This window comes from Argiope bruennichi, chromosome 11 (genome assembly GCF_947563725.1).
Source record: "Argiope bruennichi chromosome 11, qqArgBrue1.1, whole genome shotgun sequence".
In the NCBI taxonomy this organism is placed as follows: domain Eukaryota; kingdom Metazoa; phylum Arthropoda; class Arachnida; order Araneae; family Araneidae; genus Argiope; species Argiope bruennichi.
In genome coordinates, this window is record NC_079161.1 from 63,937,639 (window position 1) to 63,958,897 (window position 21,259).

At 29.7% G+C, this 21,259-nt stretch overlaps 1 protein-coding gene across 8 annotated transcripts in view; it reads right to left on the bottom strand.

Annotated features, from left to right (window-relative positions):
• Positions 1 to 21,259, bottom strand: part of LOC129956914 (feline leukemia virus subgroup C receptor-related protein 2-like) — a 204,357-nt gene that overhangs the window by 68,580 nt on the left and 114,518 nt on the right. The window contains exon 1 of one of the 8 annotated variants that reach the window (XM_056068942.1): positions 18,287 to 18,417. The exons of 6 other annotated variants lie outside the window; for them this stretch is intronic. In XM_056068942.1, the coding sequence (XP_055924917.1) occupies positions 18,287 to 18,337 (51 nt within the window). In that variant the 5' untranslated portion in view covers positions 18,338 to 18,417. Of the gene's footprint in view, positions 1 to 772; positions 797 to 18,286; positions 18,418 to 21,259 lie in introns of those variants that run through there. One more of the 8 variants, XM_056068949.1, reaches the window with a different exon arrangement.

Genomic DNA, 21,259 nt, shown 5'->3' on the forward strand with positions numbered 1-21,259 from the left:
TTTGAGAAGTCAACGAGATCTAAAAATCGTTTGGCGCAATTAATTTTTCGAGAAATCAACAAGATCTAAAAATTGTTTGATGCAATTAATTTTTCGACAAATCAACAAGATTTAAAAATCGTTTCGTTCATTTAATTTTTCGAGAAATCAACAAGATTTAAAAATCGTAAATCAACAAGATTTAAAAATCGTTTGGTTCATTTAATTTTTCGAGAAATCAACGAGATTTAAAAATCGTTTGGTTCATTTAATTCTTTGACAAGTCAACGAGATTTAAAAATCGTTTTATGCAATTAATTTTTCGAGAAATCAACAAGATTTAAAAATCGTTTGGTGCTATTTATATTCGCATTTTTTATTAAAAATTTCACAGACGGTAAAAGAATTTTGTGCATTACAACAATGCATAAAACAATATGTTTTATATTAAAATAATATATACTATCCGAATTACAAAAATAAAATCCATACCAAATTAAAAATGGAAATATTTTTTCATGCAAAACCTGATATATCAGTCTCCTTTCAATAATATGAACTAAAAATTTGTCCTTTATCGAATTAGAAAAAATTACAAGGTCATAATTTTGGAGACAAAATATTCATTTTCAAATTCAATACAATTTAATAATTATCATATTTCGATATTACCTCGAATTAATTCGATATTAATTTTTATTTTTTTACTGAAGAAAATTGGGACTAAATCGACTGGAGATAATGCGAAGCATGCTCATTAAAATAATGCATTTTGGAGAATGATGTAACTTACTTGTTCAGATGTACATCTGTTGAACTGATCGACACAAGAGAAAAGAATGCATTCGCTTCCCGTTTAAACGGTCTGTCAGTATACGTCATATCCTCTTTCAACCCTTTGGGAATATATGATAAGGAACAAATTGATTTGCGAATCGGGCATCGGTTCTAGGCACTGAAGTTTCCATTTAGAAATGAACTTCCTCCAAACACTTTTTTTTTATAAGTGGGCGATAAAAATTAAATTTCTTAAATTTAATTATTTTCGTCTTTTCACTCTTTCATTTATAACTCATTTATATATACAAAATGGCAAGGAACGTGACGATAAAGAAAAGATTAATTTCTCTTTCATAGATAGCAACGACATATTTTCAAAACTGAATCGATAACTTTTATTCATTTTTCTGGTTTTAAACACATTTATTTGATAAAAGCGAGTTTACCATGTGCAGTTCACAATATCTCTTACTTAATAAAAGAGAACGTATGTATGGGATGGCATTTTATAGACCAGGTCGTCTGACTATAGATACCAAATCTGATACAATTATAGATAGAAAATGTGTACCTCGGAGTGGATATTTAAAAAAATTTTTAATTACAAATTAAGCTAAATTTTGGAGTTTTTTTGCAGTAATTTACTAAGATAATATAATGCGAAGATAATTTTTACGCGGTTTTAAAAGGAGGAAAAATGATTTTATTGGTACTAATCTCATTACCATGCAATTCTTTTCTATAATTCAAAATGTTTTTTTAAAAAAATCCGTAACTTTTTAAAGAATTTATGCATTATTTCAGAAATATTTCATCATTGCGTCATTTAAATAATTTTTATTGTTGCATTATATATTTAATCACGGAATTTTCTTCCATTATTGAATGCTAACAAAGAACGTTTGGTTTGGTAATATTAACGTCCCGTATGAAGCAACACTAGGGCTATTTTGGGACGGACCTCGTCATTTTGAACCGCGGTCAGATGACGAGGACGACACATGAACTGGCACCCCCTCTCCACACCACACCAGCGGGAGGACGTTTGGTCATGACAGATTTAACGCGCAACAGACCCTCTTACACGACGGTTCTTCGGTGGAATCGGGTCACGAACTTGAAACCCTCCGGTTCCGAAGCCGAGACCTTACCACCAGGCCACCGCGGCCCGCTAATAAAGAATGATTCTGTTTATTGACTGCTTAATTTTTATAAGGAATAAGAATGGGAAGTTGACGTTGGCCGTTACGTTTTTAATGGTATTATGACATCATGGGACTCGTTCCATTTGGAAGGATCATCAACATAATAAACAGAACAGGTGTGAGGCTGTTAAAACAGTTTTAATGTCTATCACAATATGATGCTTTGTTAAGGGAATCATGATAATTATCGTATCAGGTCCAAACAATATTTCCAGCGGAATAGCTGATCGCCAAAGGAGACTAGTATTCAGTAAAATTCGAATGAAATGATTCGTGAGAAATTTCCATAAAATACATCTTTATATTTCATCTTCAGAGTAAGGACAAAGTTATTATTTTTTTTAGTCGAATCAAAATTTGAGAACTATGACCATAATCTCAGCACATATGCTAAAGACTGAAAAAAGCATTGATAACGCCTACCAAGCTTATATGCATTCAAGACGGGACATTTGCTTAAAAAAAAAACTGATACAGCACTTTTTGTTTTAATGTGATACGGTAGACAAATATTAGACAAATAAAGCTACAGAGAGTGGAATGAAAAAAAAATCAACAGCCAGCACAATTCAGAAATTAAATTAAAAGTTTTGTTTAAGATTGAATTGAAATAAAAAAAAAGATTTATAAAAATGCAACTAAATTGCGCATAACATTAGAACGAAGAATGGTTTTGGATTCTAGGCTATAAATGGAGAAATTATGAAATTTTTTTTATCCAATTTCGTTACATATTAACGCCACATTTTAATCACATTTCATAATTTTGAACCTAGGTCAAATAACGAGGATAGCATCTTAGCTGGCACCCTATTCCACACCATACTAGCTGGGAAGCATTTGGCCATACGCCAGAGCCCCCTCCTCCTTATACGACAATTCTAAGGTGGGATCCAGTCTCGATCCTGGAAACCTCCAGTCTTGAAATCACGATTTTAATCCCAGATCAAGACGGCTCCAGAAATTTCCTCAAATTTTGTGTCTTCCTGTACGGAATCTATCATACCTAAAAGACAGCAAGAAAGAATCTTGTGTTGAAAGTAAAACATCCCGATAGTAAATTTTCTTGTAAAGAATTTCATATAATTGCCTTGCATAACTATGCTACTCGCCGCCGTTTCTAGTGACTTTGAAAAATATTCCAAATTTACATTCACACTTTATGCTAATCTATTCTGCAAGGTTATCTGCGCAAGTAACAAAAAGAAATTTCTTTTTCTTTACAACTTTCTTCTTATCTCGGAATTATTCTTGACAAGATGAATTATTTAGACAATTTTTTTTATTATATTAAACTAATAAATCAGAGATAACTCTTCAGGTTCTTGATTTAGTATTTGATTTAGTAACAGGACATGTTTTTTTTAAACATTTCTTTACACAAAGAGGAAACAGCATTCTAGTATTTGTAAAAATTGCGTTGAAATCTTTGAACGTAATTGAGATAGAGTTTTTACGCATTTACGTAATAAAACTAAATTTTACAAAATCTAAAATCCAATTCGAAAGGCTCAATTTTCTCTCAGAGCCTGCCTTTCTAGTGACTCATTCTATTTCTTTTCTTTTTCTATTCTATTTCTTCTATTTCTCTTCTTTTTCTTTCTATTCTATTTCTTCTATTTCTCTTCTTTTTCTTTCTATTCTATTTCTTCTATTTCTCTTCTTTTTCTTTCTATTCTATTTCTTCTATTTCTCTTCTTTTTCTTTCTATTCTATTTCTTCTATTTCTCTTCTTTTTCTTTCTATTCTATTTCTTCTATTTCTCTTCTTTTTCTTTCTATTCTATTTCTTCTATTTCTCTTCTTTTTCTATTCTATTTCTTCTATTTCTCTTCTTTTTCTTTCTATTCTATTTCTTCTATTTCTCTTCTTTTTCTTTCTATTCTATTTCTTCTATTTCTCTTCTTTTTCTTTCTATTCTATTTCTTCTATTTCTCTTCTTTTTCTTTCTATTCTATTTCTTCTATTTCTCTTCTTTTTCTTTCTATTCTATTTCTTCTATTTCTCTTCTTTTTCTTTCTATTCTATTCTATTTCTCTTCTTTTTCTTTCTATTCTATTTCTCTTCTTTTTCTTTCTATTCTATTTCTCTTCTTTTTCTTTCTATTCTATTTCTTCTATTTCTCTTCTTTTTCTTTCTATTATATTTCTTCTATTTCTCTTCTTTTTCTTTCTATTCTATTTCTTCTATTTCTCTTCTTTTTCTTTCTATTCTATTTCTTCTATTTCTCTTCTTTTTCTATTCTATTTCTTCTATTATATTATTATATCTTCTTTATTCTATTTCTTCTTCTATTCTATTTCTCTTTCTCTCTCTTTCTCTTTCTATTTTCTCTCATTATGCATGATATTGAAACACTTTACAATCAGCTATTTGTATGTATTCCAATCAATATATGCTATTAATTCAAAATAAAATAAAAACAGCGAAACTCATCTTCCTTCGAGTTGTAAAATAAGACAATCTAACATCTCTACACCTTTGCTTCCATTCTATATGTACAGTGGGGATGCTACTGTGTGGAAAAGAAAGCAAACACTCGAAAGTACTGTTAACCCGCAAGTATGATTCCCCTCCTTCATATCCACGTGTATTAACGCAGTACGAAGCATTTTATACGTTGTAATATAATAATAAAAAATTGAATATGTATTTTGAGCATTTTCTTTCCCATAGAATGGTTCCAAAATATCAACACAGGCTACAAGACTGCATATCAAATTTATTTACCTTATTTATTCCATTTTGGAATTAACGTGACCAAATATACTCGGATATAGACAAACAAACAGTGTCCATTTTTTTGTTCAAACTTTAATAAACATCGATACTTTTGACGATAAATCTGTATATTAATGCCCTTATATAACTTCTCGCTTTTTACTTAACCACGAAGTATAGAAAAAATACAGTAATAGTCAAAACATTCAAACTCGGGATTTTGACATATCCCCACATTTCAACTATCTCAGTTTCCCTGAGTTTAAAAAACATATTTTTGGTAAGTCTGTCTGCTTATCAGTTAATCCGTCGGTCTGTATGTCAACGCGATAAATCAAAAGCGTTTTGAGCTGGATGGATTAAATTTGGTATATGGACTTAACGACTAAATTCACAGATTTCCATCAAATTTTTAATGAATATCATTCACAGTCTGTCTGTCTGTCTAAACATTTGAGTACAAGTAACCTTTATAACTATGAAACGCAAAGCACTAGGTAGATGAAATTTGGTACAAATGTTTAGATCCCAAAACATAGATATCAAATTTTGAACCATTTCCGTTCTGCAGTTGACCATCTGTCCCTTTATACTTCCGCATGCACGCAAACGCAACAACTTAAATTAACGAAATTCGGCATGTTATCTTGTTGCTACAACTGCAGATCTGTGTTAGATTTTGGTCCTAGTTGGCCGACAAAAATGGCGTCAAAAATATATATTCTCACAATAGATTCAATAAAAATGTAAGGTTCACGCCAAATATCTATATTTCGTTTGCTATCGATCATGAATCCATATAAGTTATTAAAAGCCTTAGCCAAGGCAGGAGTATAATATCTTTATTGGAAAATATACTAGAACGTTTCTCGGAAAACATTCTCGATAGATCTTATGCATGCGGATAGGCAGACAGACATTCTTTCGACGAATCTCGACCAAATTTTGATACAAATCTATAAATCAATCAAGTGTTAAGACACATACTGATATGCGTCTCTAAACTTAAGACACACCTTCATCTAGTGTTAGGACACACAATGATGCGCGTCTAGAGTTAGGACACACAATGATGCGCGTCTAGAGTTAGGACACACAATGATGCGCGTCTAGAGTTAGGACACACAATGATGCGCGTCTAGAGTTAGGACACACAATGATGCGCGTCTAGAGTTAGGACACACAATGATACGCGTCTAGAGTTAGGACACACAATGATAAGTATCCAGTGTTAAGAAGACACACAATGATACGTATCCAGTGTTAAGACGCACACAATGATACGTATCCAGTGTTAAGACGCACACAATGATACGTATCCAGTGTTAAGAAGACACACAATGATACGTATCCAGTGTTAAAACACACAATGATACGTATCCAGTGTTAAAACACACAATGATACGTATCCAGTGTTAAAACACACAATGATACGTATCCAGTGTTAAGAAGACACACAATGATACGTATCCAGTGTTAAGAAGACACACAATGATACGTATCCAGTGTTAAGAAGACACACAATGATACGTATCCAGTGTTAAGAAGACACACAATGATACGTATCCAGTGTTAAGAAGACACACAATGATACGTATCCAGTGTTAAGAAGACACACAATGATATGTATCCAGTGTTAAGAAGACACACAATGATAAGTATCCAGTGTTAAGAAGACACACAATGATACGTATCCAGTGTTAAGAAGACACACAATGATACGTATCCAGTGTTAAGAAGACACACAATGATACGTATCCAGTGTTAAGAAGACACACAATGATACGTATCCAGTGTTAAGAAGACACACAATGATACGTATCCAGTGTTAAGAAGACACACAATGATACGTATCCAGTGTTAAGAAGACACACAATGATACGTATCCAGTGTTAAGACGCATAATGATACGTATCCAGTGTTAAGACGCACAATAATACGTATCCAGTGTTAAGACGCACAATAATACGTATCCAGTGTTAAGACGCACAATAATACGTATCCAGTGTTAAGACGCACAATAATACGTATCCAGTGTTAAGACGCATAATGATACGTATCCAGTGTTAAGACACAATGATATGTATCTAGTGTTAAGGCACACCATTTTTCATCGCTCGAGCTCAATGTCCTTTTGAATTATCTTATTAACGGACTTAGAAACCAAATTCAAAAAAGAATCGGTAGTTGTTTTTCTTAATACTTTTTTCGGAGAAAATATTTAGATACGAATCACATACTGATAAAATATAGATATTTTTCAATCTTAGGTACATATGAACCAGTCATTTAAATCTTAAAAATATCGTGAATGCACTTAATTTAAACATGTTATTCGAAACAATTTGCCATATTCATTTTTATAGTTTATCTATCATCACTTACATTTTTGAACTTACACTCAGATTTAGTGGTGAAATCGCGTCCGATATGGCACTATGTGACATTGTCAGCACGAGACCAGATAGAAAAGACTAATATTTAGTTATAAAAACAAGATTTTTTAAATGTAAAATCTCATTTTTTTCAGGAAAAACAGCAATATAGATAAACTTAAAAAGCAAAAATATTAAATATAAGTACGCAAGTAAAAATTACAAAGCAAAAAGCGCTTCTCGAAGCAAGTTCCTGCAACACACGCGCCATTTATGTTGTTCTGACCACTATACTGCACTGCTCACACTTCGGAGCGTAAGTTGAATATACTTATTCTAATAGTTGGTTATAAAATTTCTGTAAAATCGTCTTTATTCAGGAAAGGAACCTATAAAGATGAACGTTAAAAGCAAAACCTTAGCTAAATATAAAATTTGATCCAAATCGTTAGAGCTATTTCCGAGATACAAGAAATGAATGGACATTTATGTACAAGAATTGCTAAAAGATTTATAAAACATTCCACAGCAGATTAAGAATTAAAAAAATCCACAGATCTAAAGAGTTGCTAAAAGGAAATGTATAACATACGGAAACATTGAACATGCACCGAGATGAATAATTATGACATCGGAGTGCACATTCAGTCTGCTGATCAAACAGTTAAGATAAATTCAGATGCACGAATGTAAATTTAGGAAGGAAAAATATCATCATCATGCATTCGTTCAAATACAACTACTCTCTACGAGTTACTAACAAAGAACATAAAATTTCAGTATAAAGAACGTTTAGATAGAGATTCTTTTGTTTAATTTTTATGTAAAATTGTTAAGATTGAGAATAAAGAAGAAAAAAATGAGAAATAAAACATGAAAATATCTTTGATATTTAACCTCTCTTCCCACTTATTAACAAAAGGCCATAATGCACATCTTAAAAAAATTTAGATGCAACTACTTTTATTCATTTTTGCTTTCGAATTTTATAGCTTACAAATATAGGAAACTGAATATAAAATTATAGAAGAAAACCTTATGCATTCATTTAAATCCGTATATTCGTTTCCATACGTTTTACATCAGAATAAAGACATTTAGATTCAACTTTTTTGTTTCATTTTACATCAAATTTTATACATTACGAATATTTTAATTTAAGCATGGAAATATAATTGTTGTGCATTCGTTCAAATACAACTACTTTTTGTGGTGACATACTAAAAAGAGATCCAATGGTGTATTTGGACATTTTGCGGCAATATGCAGTGCACATTATTTTCTTTCAAATCTGAATCCGCTTCAAAACTCAGCTCAGTGACATTTAGATATAGCTTCTTTTGTTTAATATTTTTAGTAAAATTTTAAAGATAATGAATATATAAAAGCACAAGTGTAAAAATTAGATATATTTATACATTCGTTCAAGCTTAACTAATCTTTCATATACTAACAAGACAGCCACTTAACAGCGAAAGAATTTGCAATTGTTACCGCAGTGGTGATAATTTTATTTCAAAATGTTTATTCAAAAACTGCGACATAAAATTAATATTTATCTGATTAATGGAACAACATGACTCGCGCTTTATAGCCACATAATACACAAACAAATGGTTAGTTACAGTTCGTTTCAGTATCCTGAGACGACCACTTTTCTTCGCTGATTCCATCCCATTAAGAGGCGAGACGAGGAAGGATGAGAGTATTTCCAGAATTCACCTTTGACATTTAAATCCACCCTCCCCCCCATTAGATATCTTTTCATTCAATTTTTTTCCCACGTGTATGTGTGTGTTGCGTCGTTTCTGCCCCCATTTTATTTTAACTCTAAATTGCGTATTGATATGGCGAGTCCAAGTGGCAAAAAAGCTTTCAAGAGTGGTACGAAGAAAATTTTGCTAATTATTTCATGTAATATATTTAATAATAATAATATTCTTAAGTTAAAAAACCATTAACAATAATGTTTTTTTAAATATCAAAATATATAAAATATCATATTTTAAAAATAATATTTATAATATTTTTAAAATCTTCCGTATTTACAGCAATTCCTTAAATGTAAAATAAAATGTTTCAAATAGAATAAACTCCCGATTATCCATTGCTGTTAATCTTAAAATATTGGCAAAAAAATTCAATAACATAAAAAAGAAGCATTTTAATATAACAAAGATCATTATTATTTTGTAAAAAAAGTAATTAACAAATTTTAAAAACAGAAATTATTCATTTATTCTTCATAATTTAATATTTATGCCCCTTACATTAAATAAAAATTGCTCTGAAATATTTTACTGTGCTTTAGTACATTTCTCCATCATTATTATTAATTATCTGCATTGTTTACGTCTCATTAATCCTCGAGTAATCCGAGTTTGCTTTATTGTTAAATGTAAACATTTCCTCTTTTCCTTCTCTCTCACTCTATTTTGATGAATTAAACCCATCCTAACGCATGCGCAAAAGCGCGGAGGGTTTTAGAATATTACATTTCACTTTATACCGGTTTTAATGCGACATATGCGTCAGATCTTTAGTGAAATCTAGTTTCGGACCCAGAACTCTTCAGTCCCACAGTCGAAACTTTATCACTATGCCACTCCGGTGCCCAAATCATACAAAAGTCATCGAAGAAAAACTCATTCCGTATTCTATGCAATGATCAAGGTAATACTGATAGTTTATTTAAAAGACAAAAATTGAATTTAATAATTCCTCCAATAGAATGTTTCCAATTAAATATCCTTGCAAAGAGAATTTTATTTAATTGATTTTTCATTTCAATGTATTAAATAAAAAAAGTATTAAAAATACATACTTGCGTGCTAGCTCTCCCTGGTAATTTCTCATAAGAATAATGTTTCATTCAGAAGTTCAAATCGAGAGATTCTTTAAGAATTTAATTTTAAAAAAGAATGTCAAGTTCATAAAATTCACTCTATAAAAGACATGTTAAAAAAATTTATGGAAAAATAAGTAGCTGACAAAATCATCTTCTATTCTTGCAAGTTAAGGAATAACTGTTATACTTGAAGTCATTATTACTGCTATGACATTCTACTGACAAAATTATGACCAATATGATCACGCTTTTGAGATTTACGTTTCTATTATAAGTCACGACTTTTTCAATATTTTTTTCCCCTATTTGGCTGGCTTAGAGAAGCTGAGTCAATATTTGATTCTTATACTGTAAGTCAATATTACACTTTTTCCTTATTTTTTTCCTTATTATTTCTATGCAAATAATTTCAGCTAAAAATACTTTAAACTGCCCAATAAGCTCCTATTAATTATATTTTTAAACATAAAACTGCTATAAAATGGATATATTTTTAAAACTATGCCTGTATCTGATTTATCAGAAATTTAAGAAACATGATTTCTAGCATAGATAGAATGTTCTATCTTTTATAAGTTCTTTTATGGACAACATGCTTAATCATAAAATGGAATGTGATAGCCATCATCTAAAACAATATATTTTTCAGATGAAAATGAAAATTTAAAAAATACTTTAACTGTTTATATATTTTAAAACTATTTATATATTTTATATATTTATTTCTAAAAAATATTCTAAGTTAACAAAAAATCTAAAAATAACAACTTATGTATTTAATTGTGTTATGTAAAAATAACAATTAATGTAATAAATTATCTCAATCCCAAAATAACAATTTATGAATTTTTATAATTTAATCCCAAAATATCAATTTATGTTTATCAATTTTCTATTGTTTATTGCCTTTTCTTTTAGTCATTTAGATTTCCAATTTGAAATTATCTCCTATGATTAATTCGTATTGGACTGCTTCATTTAAAACACTAATATTTTTGAAATCGTTTGCAGATTTTTATTAAATAATTTCACTGCTTGTATAAACATTTAGACACACAAAATATTTGATTTAAAATTATCGTTTGAGAATAAATTTGTTTTTAATGAGAAAAATTTCTACTTTATCGTTTTTTCAAAACGGCGAATGTAATTTTTCAAAAAAAAAAAAAAAAATTGCATTAAAACCTGATAGAATATAATATCTGCTGAAAAAATATTTGAAATGTTGCAAAAAGATATTAAAACAACTGCGAATGAAAAATGAGAGCATTTGAATCGCAAAATGTTTGAAGAAGATTGAGAATCCGTCACAAATGTAAAATTTAAAATAGATTGTGCAATATTAAAAATAGAAAATAAAAATATTTTATAATTTACTGTTTGCATTAGAACTTTGAAATACTGTACAATTTTGTAATTCCGAAGAAAATACATTTTAATAATTTTATCTTCAGTTCATCCAATTATTTCCAATTAAAATTTAATTCTATGATGGAAGAGTTGTGTTCGCGAATTTCAGAAGCCATTCATTAAAATATGATACAAGATTGTGTAAATATGAACAGTTAAATAATATTATAATCCATAAAATAGAAAGTAAGAAATATGCTGTATTTTACATAAACTAGTAAATGCATGTTTTCATAAACTTTTTTAATACAAAACATGGGATCAAAATTGAATCATAAGATATCGAAAGTAATACCATAAAGAAATTAAGCCACGATAAGTGCCATAAAAAATTCCTAAACATTATCAAAATTCAAAATATATGACAAATATGATTGTAATTCTTGAATATTCCTAAATTTAAAATGTTTCCACACGATTTTTTTCCAATTCCAAATGTTTTTTTTAATTCCAGATCAATAAATTACATTTGCAGCTTTAGCGTAAGTCAATCTTTAGAAAGCCACATGTTTTCAAATGCTCCGAATGTAAAACATCGACATCTGAAGGTATGTAATTTATAACTGATCTTGCATGAGAACTCCAAACATCTGCCTATTTCAAAATCAGAAAACGAGCATTTTGCCACTATGGTTCTAGAAAGTAAAGATTACAGCAAGTTTATACATAGTCAAAGAATCGACGCTTATTGCAATATCATTTTCTATTTGTGTTTCAGTCATTTTCTTTTGCCTTGTTTGCTTATAATAATTTTAATATGGAAAAATCAACTTTTTCCTTGCGTTGAGATAAAGCAGTCAATTTAGAGTTTTCAAATCACACCAAATTTCCTTATGTTCTAAATATCTAGGTTTCATAAAAAAAAGATACAATGAAATGAAAATAATTACAAAAGAAATATTGCATACAATATAAATTTTTTTATTAAGGTACGGACGTGTTGCATTTTTAAATTAAATAAATGTCCATTACATGCCTGGAGCCACTTTGATACCACAAAATACTATTGAAGGATTGAATTTCTTTTCTAAAGATGTTACTTAAAGAGTTAAGGGTAAGTACATAAGAAAGTATAATATTTCTAAGTAGAGCTTCCGGTAATGTGAAACAAGATAATTGCAATGGTTCAATCGCACAATGAATGGAATAGTACAAGAAAATTTTAAACAATTTTATATGGGCATACATCATTAATAATGATTTGACTTTAAATCACAAACTTATTTCAATTTAAGATTCTTTTAGTTAAGTGTTTTCTAAAAATCAACTATCAATAATGTATTTGTAAGATTATACTGTTTGTTACATTTCATCTCGTGCAGTAGTTATTATGACAGGAAATAACAGTAAAATACGATGAAATTATAATTGTAAAATGACAAATCAGGAATGACCGAAGATAGATTAACAGCGGTAAACTATGCAAGTTCTATTTTCTGAAACACTTCACAAAAAGGTACGCATGCATCGATTCAATAAATATATTATTTACAAAATCATAATATAGACTTCAGAAAAAAATATTCCAATACGAAAAATCAGACAATAAAATGAACTATTCCAATATAAACTTGTGGTGAATAGCTTATCAGCCAGTTAACAGCTACACTACATGAGCATATGCTTTTGTATCCTGGTTATGTTACTGGACTGCAAACCACAAAGTCCCAGGTTCTATCCCCGCTTATCTCAAACCACCACAAACTTATAAATTTATTGGCAACCTATCATCAGCACGAATTTTCTTTATTATCTATGAAAAAACGACAATCCAGATTCCTCTTTTGATTTCTTGGATTAAAGCAACAGTTGTAAAAATATTCACGGATTTCTCCCATCAGCTGAACAAGAGCTCTTTCCATCAAGGAAAAAATATAGAATTCTTTCATGATTTGTTGGATTAATGCACCATTTGTAAAATGTTCAAGGATTTATCCTATCAGCTGCACAATACTTCTCCATCAAGTGGAAAAACAAACTCCTCAGGATTCTAAGGATGGTATGGAATCATTTCATTATTTATCGGATTAATATGCCATTCGTAAGATATTTGGAATTATGGGAGTGATCAAAAGTTTGATAATTATTAAGAGTGGTATAAAAGCCATATGACTCTTAAGTTAAGTGGTATAAAAGCCATATGACTCTTAACAGGCCGAAGTCAAAATGATAGACCTAAGCCAGATTTAACAAGAACCAAACCTACCAAAAGGTATCTTCTATTAATCATTTCTAAATCAGTGGTAAGAATACTGACAACCAAATTCATAAATTTTTGAAGGCACGTGATATACTATTTTATCACTTTAGATGATGGCTTATATGTCGTAATAAATTCTGAAACAACAAAAACTATTAATAAATACTTTGACTTATATAGTGTTAACAATTTGATCATCAATTTATTAGTATTATTCTTAAAGTAGTGGTGGGCCAGAACTGAAGGCTGAAAAGTAAATGCAAGGCTTCACCAAATTTTTCGATGACAAAAACCTATCTGTTTTATTTTCTCAACTCAGACAATAATGAAGTGTCATGATTTGTTAATTAATAGTTAATAAAATATATTAATAAATCAAAGCTTTAATAAGCAAAACGAACTTCTTAAATCAATTTTAATCTCCGAAAAAATCAGTATACTAAAGGGCATCCAAAATTAACGCAAGATTTGAATTTGCCACCATTCGTGAATTAAAGTGTTGGCAATCCAGTTAAAAAAAACTATTTCACAGATAATAGTTTAGGGTAAGTAAAAATGGAATGTTACACGATAGAACATCTCTTCATTGTTGAACAATATTTCAAAAGTCATGAAAGTCTGGCCACCACATTTCAAAAATTTGAAAATTCGCCTCCTAGATTGTATGATTTAACACCATTATATTTCTTTTTATTGGGTTATTTGAAGTCAAAGGTCTACGCCATGCATACATTAAAGGAGGAAATTCAACGTTTCATTAATGAAATCCAGCATCATTTATGCAAAACGGTCATGGAAAACTCAGACAAAAGAGTGCGTATGTGCCAATAAAGCCATGGAAGTTATTTGCCCTATGTGTTATTCCATACACAGCCCTATTTTGTGTACTTTACGATTCAATAAAAATTTATTTAATTCAAATTTTGCATTAATATGTTGTTTTATCATGTAACACGCCATTTTCACTAACCCTAAATTTTCAACTGTCAAATGTTTTTTTAAAGGGATGTCAATACTTTACCTCACGATTGGTGGCCAATTCAAATCTTGCGTTAATTTTGAATCTAGAAATTTGCGTCCGCCAAATCCAATCGCGCACACACACGACTTGTGAAATATGTTGAAAATAATTGATCTAATGTCGAGTTAACATTGAATAAGCTCAAGGTTTCTTCACTTAATAGAAAAAATTGAGAGAGAAAGAAAAACCTTGAGCAAAATTTAATCTCTACAGATTTAATTTTACAGTATAAATCAGTTCACATTAAGCCGAAAAATACCTAAATGAGTTTAACATCTGTATTTAAAACGGATGATCAAAGTTGAAGCCAACTTTAAAAAGGAAGTCTATTTTATTATTAATTTGAAAGACTTGGTGGTAATTCAATATCCTAAATGCTAATAAATTTAACTTTCAGCATGTGATTTTGAAAGAAAAAAAATTCCTTTTGAGGTCCAATTTATACCATTGCATCCAAATGAATTTACACTAAATGAAATTAAGATTTACAGATTGCCCTTATGAAAACGATAGTATCTTTTTACATTTAAAAATTAAGAGAAATATCTGGAAAAATCAAGAATCGCTCGGTAATTTTTTTTCAGAGAAAAAATTTAGATACAAATCGCATACTGATTAAATATGAATACTTTTCAATCTTATCTACATATGAACATTTATTACATTTAAACATACATTATCTACATTTATACATTATCTACATTTACATTTTTAAAAAATCATGAATGCACTTAGTTTAACATGTTATTCGAAACAATATACTATATTAAAGTATTCATTTTACAGTTTATCTATCATTACTATTATTTTTGAACTTACACTGAGTTTTAACATAGTTAAATTGGGTTCAAAATGGCGCTATATGATATTGAGAGCAGCTAGAAATAATAGCTATTAAATATAGCTACTTTTAATAGCTATTATATATATATATATATATATATATATATATATTTGTTGTTGTTGTATAGAATCGTGTTTCTTCAGAAAAGACGTAGATAAACTTTAAAAGTAAAAATATTAAGTAAAAAAAAATTAAAAAACAAACAAAAAGCGCGACTCGAACAGAGGACCCGCAACCCACCCTTCATTCATATTGCTCTAACCACTATATTGTACTGCTCACATTTCGGAGAATATACTTATTCTAATTGCTAATTATAAAAAAATGTTTTTTGTCTGCATAAAGTTGTTTTTTCAGAAAAGATGCCCATATGGATAAACTTACAAAGTAAAACCTTGTATAAATATAAAATTTGATCCAAATCGTTAGAGCCGTTTCCGATATAATATATATATTATGTAATGATATTTTAAAATCCAATTAAATCCTGATTAATTTCTTAATTTTTATCTTAACTTAGCCCATATTAACTTCATTCTAAAATGTTCTCTCATTTCCTGATCCAATTCCATCTTTTTTTAAAATTTAATTAATGCAACGGAAGCTTTGTAAAATTGCTGACATCGACAAGTTCCCACACTCAAAAATTGGCGAGCTAAAATATTCTTTTAAAAGGTCCCTATAATTCTCTTACCAAAATCGACACATGTAAAGAAATCCTTATCAAAATCTCACAGTATATAATCATCGTGAAAAATATTTCATTAGCTTTTCCTCATTTCGCTCTTGTGTCGTTCTGTGTAACGTGTTTCGCCACTTCTGATTGTACATAAATCATGCCTCCCGGGATGGAATAAAACGAAGTTAAAAAATCAAATCAATTCTCACTCCTTGATCAAGGAACTGCGTGAAAAATTATATGCTTACATATTTTACACACACACACACACACACACACACACACATATATATATATATAGAAGAATCATTCATTTACTTAAAAGAATTAGACGGATCATATTTATAAATTTAAATAATTACTATTCTCGAAAATTATCGATACATTATATTTACAAAATTAGAATATACATTTCCCATAGTTAAATGCTATGTTTCACTGCATACTTTTAAAGCACAATGAATTTTCGCCAAGAGATGTATTTATACTCTTAGAATCTGTTCAGAGATTAGTTTTTGCTCAATATTAATAAGTCACTATACACGTTTAAAACATTTCTGAACTTCCAAAAGAATAGATGCATTACGTTTAAAAAATTAAAACTGCATCCAAATTGGTTCTTCCCGAATGTTCATAACTCACTGAATATGTTTAAAATATCACTAATTATCAAAAAAATTAGCAATAATAATTAAGGATTTTTATAGATAAGGCAATAATAAATGAATTCAAAGACATTGTTTTGTATCTTTCATTCTGCATTAAAATAAAAGGTAATGTTTAACCCTCCAGATGCGTATTCCGCGATATCCGCGGGTAAGCAATCAGTCCATTTTCTGTTGCATCCGCGTTTTTCGCAGTTTAGAGTGTTTATTTTTGCGACTACAGATTTTTATTATGGTATATTGCTATCGTGTAACATATCAGTTCACTTTCTTTGAAAAATGTGAACTTTTTTGCAAACATCGCATCTAAATAGTGATTTTAAAGAATTACGCAGCTAGAGGGTTAAAAGGAAATACGACATTCTCCAATTCTATAAGAATTTCTTAGCTCATTTAATTTAAGCTCAAGAATTGTTTGTATATTGAAATATTGCAAAAAGTAAGAAAGTATTGTAAAATGCAAAATCTTAAGCATGTGCATGAAGAGAGGATTAATTTCCAAACTCAGCTGCGTGATATATTATCTACTTGTTACAACATTCTAAAGGTTTGTCTTTTAAGAGAGTTTCCAAAATAAACCTAGATGATTTGATTTTTTGTGTTTAACATCAGTGACGGCTTTATGTATTTTGCAACCCTACACAGTGTGCATTATGTGCCCCCTTTTTTGATCAATTTAATTTTACAATTCCACACATTTCATATTTTTAAATTACATCAACATGCTATTTATTATATGTTAAATTTTTATTTCAGTAACTTTGTAAATATATGCTTTTTCACTTATATGACTTACGATTCAATGGAATCTACATTTGTATCCAGTCTTATTTAACCAGATGTTCAGTGATCAGTTATGATTACTTTTTTAATAAAGTGACCAATTTATACTTGATGCAGAATATATATTATCATTAAAATTCGAAGAATTTGTACATTTTATAAATGCATTTGGAAACCAAGTTAAATTTTTTTTTTGAATCGACCTGACTATGGTCTACCCCATTTAAACGAAAATTCGCCAATGTTTACTATGATTGTATACGCGAGATAGCACGACAGTGACAAAATTTAATTCAGGTAATAGCCTGAAATTGAATCTTATAATATAGAACTAAACACTTTTATTCCAGGAAAATAATCAAAAAGTGCACATCTTTACAAAAAGGGGAGCAGAAATAAAAATATTCGAATATTAGAAAAACATATTCCACAGAAAAAAAAAGAAAAAAAGAAAATTGCAATTTAATTTTCGCTTACACCCATTTCTTTATATTGGTATTGTTGTGTTCGTGTGTCAACAAAAATGGAATGTAGACAAACTTATTATTAAACGAACTCTTACTACTTTATAAATATTACCAAATTAATATCAACTTATTCTTTTTATTCTAATTCTAGTATCTTTTGAAAAACAAACTCAAAAATTCAATAACATATCACTGTTGCCAAACTAAATTAATAACTATTGACAAAATAATATTTATAATTATTAAACTACTCGTTACACAGTTATACGTGTACCTTACACCGTATTAAACATTTCATATATGTACTTACAGTGTTCAACATTTTTTCTCCAGCCATATCCATTTCCATATCCACCTGCATTTTGAGTTCCGCGATTTAAACAAAATTGCAGTGAAGAAAGATCATACAAACATGCCGATGTATTCTTTAACTGCATCAGTTTATTTAGCAAAAGGTACACGACGATAGGCAGCAAGGTAGCGACTATTTTTGAAATATCTACTTCTTGGGAAAAAAGGGCTATAAAACGGTGTACAAATTCGAAGGTACTTTTCCGTTACACACATTCGCCGCATGTCACCTTTTTTTTGTTTTGGCGAAATTACTTAGAGCGATTCATCGCCAATTCAGCTTGATAATTACAATTTCCAGCATTTCTACCACAACCACAATATTACTCTTGCCTTACTTTCAAAATGTTTACTTTAAATACGGTAGCGAAGCTATAAAGTTCCCTCTTCCGCTGTTAGCAAAGCTGTAAGAATTTATTTCTTTTATTAAGTTTAAAAATTCTGCCTCGATGACTGTTTGAGATGTCGTAGATATCGCGTGCGTGGTTATTTGTATATATCAAAACAAAAATAACAAACCAACTTCTACTGTTTAACATCAAGCATGATTTATTCCGTTTCATATGTTTAGTTTAAAAACAAACTGATTTCTATAGTTCAATATCGAGAATGCAATGCCAGCGGCTTCTTAAAATAACACCAGGCAGGATTTTTTAAACTAAAAAAATATCTTATTACTTTGATATAGCAGTGGGAACCTAATAATTTCAAAGCCGCGTTGAAACTAAGGATCATAAGTAATTTAATATTGCTTATGCCAACTTATTACCAATTATTATTTAATATTGCAATTGCCAACTTAGTACCAATAACTTGCCAATTTAGTGCCAATAATGCATGGTATGTTTTTGTCTAGCTAAAAACTATTTGTCTGTTAAAAAACATTACATAAGCCGTTGTATTGAATCATTATAAAATTTTATTCCAATTTTTTCTAAACAATCTTTGAAGTTTCTCTTTCTAAAAACAATTCTATGATAACGATCAAGAACAATCGCTAAGCTGCCCAGAATTCTTAATTATTTCCATAATTAGTAAAAGTGTGCAAATATCGCACGTTAAAGACTCGAAAGCCTGTTAAAGCTAAATAAGGATTATTTAAATTTGGATAATTTCAAAGTGGAAGAATATTAACGATATGACATAATAAAGCAAACTCATCTACACAGATCCAGTTAATTTAAAAGCAACAACATGTCAAATATTACCGAATCTTCTTGTTGACAAGCAGATAGTAATTCAGAAATCGTTCACTAGAGAGCAGAATTAATGATGCCCAAACAAAGTATTCGGTTTCACCCCAAAACCTGGTCACATCCCATTTTTCCACAACTGAAAGCACTCCACTTGCAGCATTGGAAAGAACTGATAATTCAGAAATGATCCATCGAGTTATCAGAATTATTGCTTTTACAAAGAATAATGAACTTTATTCGAGCACAAAATTTGAAGCTTCTAAGAGATTCGATTGGATTAGTTGTGTATCATGGAAGATTATCGTTATTTTTGGGTTCGAAACGGTCTAGGACCAACTCCAAAAGAAGGTATTTTTTATTTACATATTATTCTTTGGAACAACTAAAAAACTACCATTTTGATAGGGACGCGGTGGGCTGGTTGTAAGGTCTCGGTTTCGGAACTGGCGGGTTTCAGGCTCGAGATTGAATTCCACTGAAGAATCGTCGTGTAAGCGGGTCTGGAGTACGTAAAATCCGAAAAATAAGTCTAGTGTTGCTTTAAAATGGGACGTTAATCAAACTAAATTAAACTAAGCCATTTTGGTAGTGATGCCACTGTTAATCGGGGATAACTGATTCGGTAACATTAAGATTCAATAGTGAATTAAAGTGAGATAAAAGGTCCTGGGGAAAATTTTACGGGTGGATCAAGCATACGCAGAGGGAGCATTTTCCCATGCACACAAGCATGATTACAAACGCACGATACAGAATCAAATATCGGTTAACTGAATCGGCGATTTTTCGATTAGGTAACAGCCTAAGACAGCTGCCTTATAAACATAAGATATTCTACGATATCCTCACGATCTTCTGCGAGATTCTAAATGCCGGTAAATATTGTGAAGATATTACAGCAATGTTTGGGTATTTTATATGAACTCCTTAACTGTTTTATTTTCTTCACTATCTAATAAGATGAAACCTTCTATTTTGGGAATATTTTCTTATTTTGATTCAAATGGTAATCCATTGAATACTTGACATCTATATATTCGAAGCAATTTTAATATTGAATTATAATCGTTATGAATGGTTTATTTTTTTGCTTGCAACTATCAAAATTCGATAAATCGATGCACGTATGGCACTCGGTCAAAACAGTTAAGAGATTAACAGGTTAGGTTGAAGGGGATGCAGGCAGGTAGATTAGAAATATGCTATTTTACCCTGGTGGTCAAACAAATAAATTTATTAAAAAATATTAATTTTGTGAAATATTAAGATTTTGCCAAGTGCAAACGATCAAGTTCTTAACTGTTTTATAACTTTAATTTTATTATTATAATATTTTCTTCAAAATAAAGTACAAACGTGGAACTGCAGAGTTTAGGATCATAATAAATAAATAATGTACTCATAAAAATACCGAACTAAAAATTAACCTAAATTAAATCTTTAGCATATTAATAATATTAAAAATGTGTTGTTGAAATGTAAAAAAAACTAATCAATTTATTAAAAAATATGTTTTATAATTTGCATTGCTTACGCCAATGATGAGACTTATCTGTTTTTAACTCTTCGGGAGCATTGCAGACGATTTTTCCGCATTATTTCATATTACGGTCTTTAAAAATGAATAAAGGATATGAATTTCCTTTTATTAATTTAATTTTATGAATTTAAGAGAGACTGATTTAAAATTTTATTTAATAAAGTGAATAGTGTTATATTTGAACTTTGTCACTCTA